General features: G+C 38.5%; 1 protein-coding gene across 10 annotated transcripts in view; it reads right to left on the reverse strand.

The window, feature by feature from the left end:
* Positions 1–12,774, reverse strand: part of LOC124802474 (ral GTPase-activating protein subunit beta) — a 398,111-nt gene that overhangs the window by 199,923 nt on the left and 185,414 nt on the right. For all 10 annotated transcript variants that reach the window (XM_047263273.1, XM_047263271.1, XM_047263272.1 and 7 more), the window contains one exon: positions 822–963. In XM_047263273.1, the coding sequence (XP_047119229.1) occupies positions 822–963 (142 nt within the window). The remainder of the gene's footprint in view (positions 1–821; positions 964–12,774) is intronic.

Raw genomic sequence — 12,774 nt, forward strand, 5'->3', positions numbered from 1 at the left:
CAAACTGTTAATCGATGGTACATTCGGTACATGTTGTGATGCCTGCGAGAAAATGTGAGAAGGAAACAGCCTGAAATTTGGCAAGACAATTCATGGCTCTTGCATCATGATAATGCACCTGCACGTTCATCTGTTGGTGTGTTACTATTGTACAAAACACAAAATCACTATGCTGCCTCTGTACTCTCCAGACCTGGCTCCTACGGATCGTTTATTTTATTTCCAAAGTTGAAAAACACATTGAAAGGGCAAAGATTTGCAACAATAGATAAAAGAAAATTCACAGATGGCACTTCATGCGACCCAGCAAGAAGCCTACCAAGACTGTTTCTGGAAGTGGACATGACATTGGGAGTGATGTATCAATTGTGGAGGAGAGTATTTCAAAGAAGATCATGCACAATAAGTAAATGATAAGCGCGGAAAAAGTTTGTGGACAAAGTTCCAGAATTTTTGAACATACCTCGTATGCTGATAAATTCAAATGTGGGCCCATGTGTGATACCTGAATACCAGCAATTATGATGATGGTAAATTGTAGCAATGGTTTGATTAGTCAGTTGCAACACTTATCCCTTAAACATTATAATATGTGACTATCATTTACAATTAGTCAAATAAATGTTCAAGTTTCCTTTACCAAGCACCCCTCTCTCTTTTTACAACAATTTATTTTTATTTAATGATGCTTCCTTTATTTTTGCTTCTTTTCCTTAAAATTATTTTTCACTGATCAATGGGCAACAGAAAAAGGAAGAGCCATTCAAAAAGATGGCAAATCATTAGCAGCTACATTAACTTACACTTTTGTTAAAGCATACCTAAAAGCATCTGTGCATTCTGAGAATCTGATTCAACCTGAAGAGCATTGATCAGCAGATTCATAAGTCGTGGCTTCAGTTGTGCAAAAGTTACATGCCCTCTCTCGGGATTTGTGTTACTCAGTTCCTTGATTAGTAGATTCTGAAAATAAAAAACAAAACAGAGCAAAATAAATATTGATTAAACCCCACTCTACTAAAAAAATCAGAAAGTGAACACAATGGGCATCACAGTTGCCAGTCATTAACAGAAGTGTACAAAACAGTCATGTAACATATAATTCACTATGAGTTATACAAAGCAGAGAAATTTTATTGTAAGTGTTGGTTTCTAGTTGTCCTACAGCATCTGCTTCATTAAGGAAATCATTATCTATGTTCAGTGAGACGCAGCACCACAAAATTAAAATTGTTTACAACTATAAGATGACAAGTTACCTCCATGAAATACATCACTGACATTTTAGTGTGATGTTACAGTTAAACACAAAAAGAAAATTGATAAGCTCAAAAGAATATGTAGTGTGAGAGAATTTTATAATTATATACAATTTCTTTTTGTTTCACATATAACAGCAATAATTCCAACATTAATGATAGAACTGGAAAGCATATTTTTGGAAGTTTTTTTCTAAACTGTTTAGAGTACACTACTTCTTTCCATGATAGTTAATGTAAGTAATAAACTCTGTTGGGGCAGTTCTAAGACTCATGAGTTCATTTGCAGTGCCCCTGACAGGTACAGACTGGGAACTCACCTATCACTTGTTTCTCTATTTTAGCACCCTAAACATAATCACTAACCTTCAAAGCGACTTATAGAGATAGAGCAAATAAAACTGGATTCTATGAAAATCATCAATTGACCATGAAAGGAACAAAATAGAAAAAACTAAAATTTTTAAGCCACCAACAAACACTTTCAGTTTTCTGGACATGCAGCTATATGCTGCTAGCATCCCTCTCAATCACACAGAATTAGCAAAAGAAATGCACACACACACACACACACACACACACACACACACACACACACACACACACACACACACACACAGTTTGCAGACCTCATCTGCATGGGACACATGGGATAATACCCTTCTGTGTGTCCCACTTTTAAGGTGTAAGTTGTACATATAAGTATTTTGAGATTTGGGGATATGGTGATTTTGCTTGTTCTTTTAAAGCAAGAAATCTTTTCAGCAGCTTTGCAGGCTGGAGGGGTTTCAATCATTTTCCTACTTCTTCAGTATATTTCTACAACAACATTCTTCTATAAAGTTTTTCCAGTTGTTTTCAGAGGTAAATATCCTGAGTATTGAGACCACACACTTCCAATACTGTGGAAAAGATTATCATTGGCCAACATTTGACACTGTGGCTCACACTGTAAGTACCACATATTTTATCTGTAGAACTAACACAATCTTTTGTTGATTTGTGGAAAGTGACTATCTCTGGCTTCTTTCCCATCCAGATACATGATCATAATCAGTGGTGCCATTACTATGAAGCAAAGTTACAAGAATCATAAATTTGTTGTCATGTAGTATGTAGGAAACTGAAAGCATCCCACGACTGAAGCCAAACATACTACAATACTGTTTCTTCTCTGTAAAATCAACAAGATCTGATGACAATTGCATCTTATTTTTTTCTCACATTGACAATGCATGGCAGCCAGTTGTTTTCAGATAACTGATGACATCAAAACAGCAAAAAATTATTGGCAGTAATATAGTGACTGGATCCAAATACCTGTTTAGCCATTCTCTTCACCACTTCACCTTTCTTGTTAATGGCACATAAAAGACATGCTTGCTATTCTCCAACACAAATATCCATGTTGACTGTGAAACTTGTCTTGGCATCAGCCAGAGAAAACTGTTTTATTACGTATACATTTGGTTTTCACAGTATGTACTGCTGAAATACACATCTACCTTGAAAACATTTCATCCACAGCTATGAGGTTCATTCAAATGAAACCTGGTCAGTACTTCTATCTTTACCATACACGTAAGGTGGCACCACGTAACTGCGGGTATGGTGGCACGATCTATTGGCAGAGAGACTGACACGTGCACAGTGTTTGATGTTGCGTAGTGGCAGTGTGGTTTCACGTCGAAGAGAAGGTGGTCACACAAGTTATCGTCCACTACCGAATGTGCAGGCGAGTAAGCAGAAACAACGAGGAGTGATTCGATTTTTGGTGGCAGAGGGAGTTGTAGGCCGTGAAATGCATTAACGGACGATGGCTGTGTACAGTGAGTACAGTCTGAGATGTTCAAGCATTGTAGAATGGTGAAAACGATTCCTTGAGCAGCTCGAGTCACTGGAAGACGATGCTCTTCCTGGACAGGCTCATTGTGTCATCACACCAGAAATGGTTGCAGAAGAGAATGCTTTAGTCTTGGACTACCGCAGAATCAACAGGGACAAGATCCATCAGTTACAGGGTATTAGCGGGCACCACCCACACCATAATGCATCAACACTTGATTATTCGAAAAATCTGTGCATAGTGGGTTCCCCACCAACTGACTGCCAAACAGGGCAATACTAGAATGGCGCTGTCTTTGAGTCATCTGCAATGTTATCATGAGGAGGAATACAGATTTCTGTCACATATTGTCACAGGTGAAGAAACATGGTGTCACCATTTTGAAATGAAAAGGAATTGTCAGAGCAAGCAGTGGTAACATGCAACTTCACCACCTCCAAAGAAATCAGAGGCCATGCACACTAGTTCTGGGAAGGTCATAATGTCCATTTTTGCCCACAAGGGTCCACTACTTGTCGAGTTTCTGGAACAGGGACCCACCATCAATGCCCAGTGTTTTCAAGCCAATTTACAGAACAAGCCATCAAGACAAAACATTGAGGCATGTCGTCCAATGGCGTTATCCTCCTGCATGATAATTCCCGCCCACACACAGCCAATGCGTTGAAGATGACATCGTAGCAGTTTCGGTGGGAAACGATGGAACATCCACCGTACGGTCCTGACCTTTCACCGTGTGACTTTCACGTGTCTGGCGCTCTAAAACAAGCTATTCGCAGACAGCGATTTGCAATGGATGACGAAGTGTGTGACTGAGTCCAGGCGTGGATCCGACAGCAGCCTACTAGCTTCTTCAAGGATGGAATCGACCAACTATTGTTGCAATGGGATAAATGTGCCAACAGTTTTGGCGACTATTTTTGGGTATGTGTATTGTGTATAACTACATTTTTGAGTTAATAAAATTGTTACCATTACTTTACACTAATGACCAGGTTTCATTTGAATGCCCCTTATACATTGTTCTCTGTGCAATAGCTGTACTGACAATTTTCCAGAAATCAGAGTAATACAGTTGAATTCTGGTAGTTCACTTGTCAAGATGATGGAAAGGTATCTGGATCTTAAATCATTTGACATTTATCATGAGGATGAATTGTTCAACGCCATCACCTTCAGTCCCACAAAGTTCCTCCATGGTGATTCCATCTGTAGATTCCTGCTGTCGATGTCCCTCTCTCCAGAGGAATGATCATTGGCAGTGTCCACGTACAGATTCATCAATCGATCCATTATCCCAACATTCGATAGCAGTTTGAGCATTTTTAACTTTACCTGTAACTCCAGGAGAGTAAGTGTGATGATGTCAGATACATGGTCTTATTATCTTTTCCCAATTAAAAGTTTCCTTGTTTTGTCATCCCTTTCTCCATCTTCATCAGCCTCTCACCATCTTTCTCTGTGACATAATTACCATCTCCTTCTTCCACCTCATCTTGAGAATCAAAATCACTCTTTACCCTCAAACTCTGTTGAACAGAGTACTTCCTAACCATTGTGTATCATTAATTCCTGTAGTTCTCAGAGAACTGTAGTTCTTAGACAAATAACAGAAATTCTGAATCATTTCTGCAAAGAATCATGAACATACAAGAGACAGTACCAGAATAAATATGTCTTTGAACACAATGTGCCTTAAAACTTGAGTTCAAAGTACAACAGATTTCCATAAACATTGTATTATTCACCCTTCAAATCAGCAAAATAATTGCAATTGGGAAGGGAGGGAGGCTTGAAAGAAAAAATGAACCCTAATAAGTGGAATAATAAACTTGAGAGGCTATGGATGTCACATCTGCTCTAGAAGATGGCTTTGGGAAACTACACATGAAGACAATCCTGTCCTCTGCAATGACTGTGAATTTATGAATTCTATTTATTATTTATTTATTTACTAATTTCATGTTTCTTGTTGAACAGTAAAGTTTCCAAGTTGTAGATATAGAGCACTGATGGTATATTTAATTTTTTTTTCAATTCTTAGAGGATAATAACCTTTCCTCAGTTTTGAGTTATTATGTGTGACATTCATGTCACTTGAACCTGAGAATGTTGGCTGTTTATATTTTGTGCAGCGTGAAAATTTAGTGTTGCTGTTTTCTTGTTATTTATAATTAGTGGTTTAAATGGGATCTGACACTGAGTTAGTGACAGTGTTTATTTTTTCTTGGAGGACCTCACTTTTTCGGTTTTTATTATAATTGCCAAGTCAACAACAACTAATGCGGTTTTGTGGGACACGATATTCAACATTAAATCATTGACACAGAAAAGAAAAACGTGTGATCTCTGTACAAACCCTTGTGAAATGCTCATCAGACGTAAAAACTACGAGCTACATCTGAAAATCATGTTGCTTACAAGCAGAAGCAGAAGAGCATCAATCAAGCTGTGAGAAATGCTAAACTCAGACATGCCCATGTATTAACCAACAACAGATATAGTCCCTGCTGGAAACTGAACCGGTACTTCATATAACATTGTTACATTCCATACTGGATTTTCCATTGTTTGGTACTTCATATACAATTTAAATGTGAATGGAACAGAAACTCATTGATTACCTTGTGATGATAAACAACAGTAGCCATAAAAAATTCTATCTAAAGCCGTGCCTGTCTGTAACTCAACATGTCATCTTTACTATGGGTAGCAATTTGTCCTTCTCATAATTGTTAACCATAAATATGATCTTGCAAATCACTCCAAACCTTGATAGTTGCAAAAGGTGTTGATTTCCTCTCCCTATTTTTCCTCACTCGAACCCTCAACACATGTACGGTACATGTATGGCTTATCTTGTGCACTGAACAGCTTTTGTCTTGATTGCCAAGCCTTATAACAAAGAATGTATGGTAGAATTTTTCCACAAAACTCTTAAGGTCCTGTCTTTGCTTAGCAATTAAGTAGCTACAACAAACATAACAGTCTGTTTGGGTTATTCGAACACTTATGAGAACTCATTTCAAAGAAGCTGAAAAACTACATTTAACAACACAAATATATCCTCACAACATTACACCATGTCAACAATGAACTATAGCTTACTGCCTAACAGCCAGGTGGCTGTAATATGTGTGACCAACTACTGCATCAATCAAACAATGGAAAATCCAGAATGCTGAGTTGCAGATAGGCACAACAAAAAAAGTCGTGTGTGTGAGTTGCGTGCGTGCACGCGCGCGCGCGCGCTGTGTGTGTGTGTGTGTGTGTGTGTGTGTGTGTGTGTGTGTGTGTGTGTGTGTCTTCTATTATTGATGAGTGTCTTACCAGCAGATAGCTTTATTTGTGATAGTCGTTTTGTTGTGCCTATCTGTGACTCAGTGTCTCCACTATATGGTGAGTAGCAACTTTCCTTTTCATAATACTGCAACTACTGCATCTTGTGGAAATAAGATTTATCAACTGCAATAACATTTCTCTCTGTGGAGCTTAGGTTCAAACGAAAAATGAGTTTACTTGTTTTGTGAAAAAACTGCATGTGATAGAGAAAAACTAACAATACACCTGAAATCAGCAAAAAAACTACTTCAGTAATAGTGAAAATTACACAAACATCAAAAATTATGTTGGATGGTGAATAGATGAAAATCTACATTGGACTGAACACAGCTGCAATTTGCAAGATGGCATGTGTATCTTTCCATGCCATACAACAACATAAAAATCTTTTCTCTTTTGACCTGAAAAAGAAAACTGTACACATTTTTATACTTCCAATTAATGATTACAGTGGTATTATCCTGCACAATGTTTCTCTGGAAAGCTCAAAACATCGAACTAGTTACGAATGCCTGTGTTCTATATATCTGTGATGTTCAATCTTTGATCGTGTTTCACCATCATAATGCACAACTGTCGTTGCTGCATGCAGACAAGCGCAGAGTTTCCCGTCTCACTGTCTCCTTTACTGACCTATCAACTTACACTGTCCCTCATATCTCTCCTTGATCTCAACACTCTTGTTTTCAACATAGCAGAAACACCTGTTACCATCAGAGCAAAATACATTCTATTCCAATCCATAATTCAGCCACTTTCTTGAAGTCCTTTTCAGTAGCAGGAACCTGACTCTGGAATAAACTTCCTCTTATCTTAGAGAGGTGAGTAACATCTTGAGTTTCAAAAGAGAGTTAATAACATAGCTACTGATGCAATGAGAATGTCTACACCTTTGTCCCTGCATGCACTCATTACCCCAAAAAATCCTTCTTTCTAACCAGATCTACCTTATCTACCAATGCTCTTAGCTAGTGCAGTCTACTTAAATTTCCCTTCCCCATATCGCTATATCTGAAAATATCGATTTTGTACACTTATAAATACTTTTTTTCCCAACGGCCTCACCAGTCACCGTGGTAACACCAGCTTCCATCAGATCACAGAAGTTAAGTGCTGCCAGGTTTGGCTAACACTTAGATGCTTGACCATCTGGGTCTGCCAAGCACTGATGCCAAGAAGATGCTGCACTAAGCCCTTGTGGGGCAAATTGAGGAGCTACTAGGCTGAGAAGTAGTGGCTCTGGTCATGAAAACTGACAACAGTCGGGAGATTGGTGTGCCCAATACATGTCCATCCATATCAACATCCAGTCGCACATAAAAATATTTCTGTTACTTGTCTTTTACCATACATCAGAACCACTGTATACATAGGTATGTACAGAAGTGTGTCAATTTCTGGATCCTGAAGCCATACTGTGAATCAGTTAGTATAATGAATGTTGTCATCCCGTTATATAAAAAACAACGTAAAAATGTAGTATAACAACAAAAACAATCAATTATTGATAAAATTATTTAATTGGATGGATAAAAAATCTATTCACCATGTGGCAGCGGAACACACACGTAAAACACTGTTGTCATTTGCAAGCTTTCAGAGCCAGTGGCTCCTCCTTCAGGCAGAAGGGTTGAAGGGGAAAGAAGAAGGGTGAAGGAAAAGGACTGGAGAGGTCTAGGAAATGGGGTAGATTTTGTGAAAGTCAAAAATTCTTGTCAGACCCTATGCGCTTTCTGCATCCATCTCCCTACCCTATGGCTCCTACCCCTGTGACCGTCCCCGCTGCAAGACTTGCCCTATGCACCCTCCTACAACCACCTATAATAGCCATGTAACTGGCAAAACATATACCATCAAAGGGAGAGCCGCCCGTGAAATGACACGTCATATGCCAGCTATTATGTAAACACTGTTCAGCCTTCTACATCAGCTTGACCACCACCAAATTATCAATTAGGATGAATAGGTATAGGCAGAGGGTATATACTGGCAACTCGCAATATCCTATTGCAGAGAATGCTCTACAACATGACATTCATGACCTCGGTGCCTGTTTCACCACACATGCTATCTGGATTCTTTCCCAAGACACCACCAGTTTCTCAGAACTCTGCAGATGGGAACTAGCACTACAACATGTCCTTGGTTCTCGCCAACCATCTGGCCTTAATTTATGTTAATTTCTTCCGTCTCAGCTTTTCTTCACTGTAACTACTCTTTGCTTCACTCCGTTTTAGCCCTCTACATCTTTTATTGTCTTTCCCATCTATTTTTCACTGCCTCCTCCCACCTTTGTTACGTGCAATGCACTTAGCTTCTCACACTTAGTAACTAGTGCACGATGTTTCAATAGTAATCTCTGTCTTGCATATTACCCTGTCTCCCACTATTAAGCTCTCAGGATTTCCACTCTCATTCCAATGCAGTCCTCAACACTCAGTCATTCCTTCTCATCCCGTAGTGTAGGTCTCACCTGACCTGCAGTACTGGGTGACTTTCCCAAAATCTACCCCTTTTCCTAGACCTCTCTAGCCACTGGCTCCAAAAGCTTGCCAATCACAACAATCTTTTATGTGTGTTCTGCCGGCACTTGGTGAGTAGATTTTTTAGCTATCCAATTAATCAATATAATATCTCTGATAAAATGGAAATCAAAGTAATTAGACAGTAATTACTAAAATATATCTCTCTCCATCTTTATGAATTGGTACTATTTTGGATATTTTCAGCACATCTGGAAAAACTTCTGATTTGAGTGAGCTTTACATACATGTTTTAAGAGATTCTATGATCAGGTCAGATAAAGCATCAATGCCAATGCTGTGTGTGTTTGGTTTCTTAGTGGCTTTTACTACTACTCTGTCTACGTTGCTAAAAAGGAACTGAGTTTTATTAGATGGGGCCTTCCTTCTAGCTGATTGGATTACTCTGATGTAGTGTTTTAGTTTCAAATCTTCAGCTATTGTAGTAAAGTAATTAGTGAATATGTTTGTTGTTTTTGTTGAACTAAGGATTTTCACTTTTTTTTTACATGCTGCGGGCTATTAAAATTGCAACACAATGAATGCAGAATGAAACAAATCTCAAATTAGTACGAAGTGCCTGACATGCTTGGATGTACAAATGATAAGCATTTCAGTGCAACCACATGGTGTAGGAAGGAATGACCTCACCTACATCCTGTATGTAAGGAAAAATTAAACAGCATGTTTTTCACTCAGAAATCACATCTGGATGTTGGTTGTTTACAAGTATATTATGTTAGCCTCAAGTAAGAAGGAGAAATGTCTAACAGCATGTTTTGCAATTTGATAGTGATAGAGACTATTGATGATATTTCTGTTCATGATGGTCAGGATCCCACAACTGTCACATGAATATGGAATCAATTTATAATGAGACCCATACTCAATCCCATGCAGGATTTCAACAGCCACATAGGACCAGCACATGAGAGGTCAGGCCTACGGCATACGCAATCATACAGCCAGTTCATGATCCTTGAGACAGGAACTGTTTGCAGCATGACAAGTTTCCACAGGAAAACTGCAACAATATCATAGCATCATTGACAGTCAGCATAGCAACCGCTGTTGCAGCTTTCCTTAAGGGGGCAGCAGAGATAGCAAGACCAACAATGGTCTACCCAACAATAAGACTGGACACAGGAGTGGCACCCTGTTTGCTTTTTAGAAGATTTCCAGTTCCGTGTACAGTATCACAAAGGATGTATCGACATCTGGAGGTTCCAAGAACAATGTACATTGCAACAGTGCATTTGTCATCATCTAACAGGCTCAGCACCTCACATGATACTATTGGCAGTGATTGGGTTCACAACACGGTTATACCTGCTTCACACAGCCAGTAATTTGGACTGTAGCTCTTACATTTATGACATCATAAGGCTGTTGGTTGTGTCTAGTCTCACACTGTTACATCTGCTTCACACAGCCAATAATTTGGACAGTAGCTCTTACATTTATGACATCATAAGGCTGTTGGTTGTGTCTTGTCTTCGAGTTCTCTGTGACATTATTTTTCAAACATGTAAGGCAAGACCACATGTTGCCCGTGCTGTCCTGAGCAACCTTGAGATAGAGTTGCAGCACGTAAATTAATATACCAGTCTCTATCATCCAAGCTTAGCTTAACTCAATGCTCATCCCGGTCAGAGCCACTGTTGTTACCAGAAGTGACAGTTCTGCATTTTAAATTTCACACTCTGTAGCCTTCCAATAACTTACAAATTAAGTAATGTTTTCTTTCTTTTATACATATTCTCACAATCACAAAAAACTCGTATCTGCTGACCTTCCTGGTGCAATTTTAATTTAGAACAGTATATTAACCCACTACCTTCCTGATTAAGTACCACATAGCTTTTACTTCATATACTGCATTTTGAATATAGTTATCAATACTTTTTTTTGTTTGTTTAATTACTTTTCTTAAAACACACACACACACACACACACACACACACACACACACACACACACACACACACACACACACACACATTATATATCTAAGGGTTCTGTACCTCAGTTGGTAGAAATGGAACCCATCTAAGATCACTTTGTTGTTCCTCTGCCTGTCTGTCTGTCTGGCTGCCTGATTGACTGACTGACTGCTAAAAACTAGTTTTCTCTGGAAAGGGTAGTCATATTTTAGATTTAGATTTACTTTCATTCCAATTGATCCGTAGTGAGGAGGTCCTCCAGGTTGTGGAACATATCAAGTAGAAATTTATGCCACAAACTAAGGTCTACAGTCCCTTGGTGGTGTAGCAAACTGAAGCTTCTAAGCCAACGCAATCAAAAGATACAGCCATTTATTTCACGTATTCTGATACTGGAAAACTCACTCATCAAATGCAACAATGTACTTCCCATTGATCTAGAATCACAAAATTTGGCAAGGTGCCAGGTTTCATAGTACAACTAAAGGAAAAAAATCAGAAAATTGTAAATCTGTAATGATACCACATGAATAAAAAAATTTTTGTAATTTGTTATCAGACTTCAAAATTAAAATTGAAACATTACCAAAAGTCTTGCAATTCAGTGTCAGTAATAGACAAAAATTGTAGAGGTTCTCAATTCCTGGGATGGATCAACTGTCTATACACATAATTAAGTTTTTATGAAATCCTCAGAGTGCGAGTTCTACTTGTACCTGGCCGATTTTTGTAATATGTTGTATGTTTGTTCATGTGTTAGAGCATTTCTTTTCTTACACATTTTGTGCAGTTTCTCTTTTTCTGGCATCAAGATCTAATTCTTTTAGGGATCCAACTATTTGCATTTCTAATACTAACATTTACAGTATGTAAAGAAACGCCTGCTTCAAAATGCATTACTAGAATACCTAACAATGTTGTGGCCCTCAGTCCAGAAGACTGATATGATTCAACTTCCCTCCCTGGTCCATCCAAGCCTTGGCCTCTCTCTTAACACTTTTAGCCCCCCCCCCCCTCCCCCCCCCCACTTCCTTTTCTACCACCCATCCTTCCCTCCTTCACTTAGTGACAATTCCTTGATACCTATCTATCAATCCCTTCTTTTAATCACACTGTGGCATAATTTTATTTTTTCCACAATTTGATTCAGTACCTCCTCATTAGTAATCTAATCTACCCATCTAGTCTTCAGCCATCGTCTGTAGCACAGCATTTCAAAGTATTATACACTATTCTTGTGCGTACTGCTTACTGTCCATGTTTCATTTTCATACAAGGTTACCTTAAATACATAATGCTTTCAGAAAAGACTTCCATATATTAGATGTTAACAGATTTCTCTTTTCCAGAAAAGCTTTTCTTGATTTACAACTACGCATTTTATACCCTCTCTACTTCTGCCGTCATCACTTATCATTTATTTTGCTTCCCAAATGTGTTGGGGATATGTGAACAAACATTTTCCAGCATGCATAGTGGCGCACAAAATATGATGTGCAAAATGCATTAGACTCTGTGGAATATACATGTTCCATGTTTGTTGATGGGCAACGTAATGTATTTGCATAGCCAAATGTATTAATATGTGTTGTGCGTATAAAGCAAAAGTTTATTTTGTCCCTTAAATAGTTGTTACTTGTCATTTAGCTGCATTAATTTGCATAAACTACTACAGGTTATGGGCCCAGCTACTGGATTAAAGCGAAATAATAAGCTTTAAGGTGACGTGTATTTGCGCAAAAACTGCGCGGAAGTTTGTATAAAGTTGGATTGTGTACACTATACGAAGAAGAAAAATAACTGCAAAATGAGCACAACACAGATACCGCAAATAGAGCGGCTTGTAGGGCATGAAAATTACG

This window comes from Schistocerca piceifrons, chromosome 6, assembly GCF_021461385.2.
Source record: "Schistocerca piceifrons isolate TAMUIC-IGC-003096 chromosome 6, iqSchPice1.1, whole genome shotgun sequence".
In the NCBI taxonomy this organism is placed as follows: Eukaryota; Metazoa; Arthropoda; class Insecta; order Orthoptera; family Acrididae; genus Schistocerca; species Schistocerca piceifrons.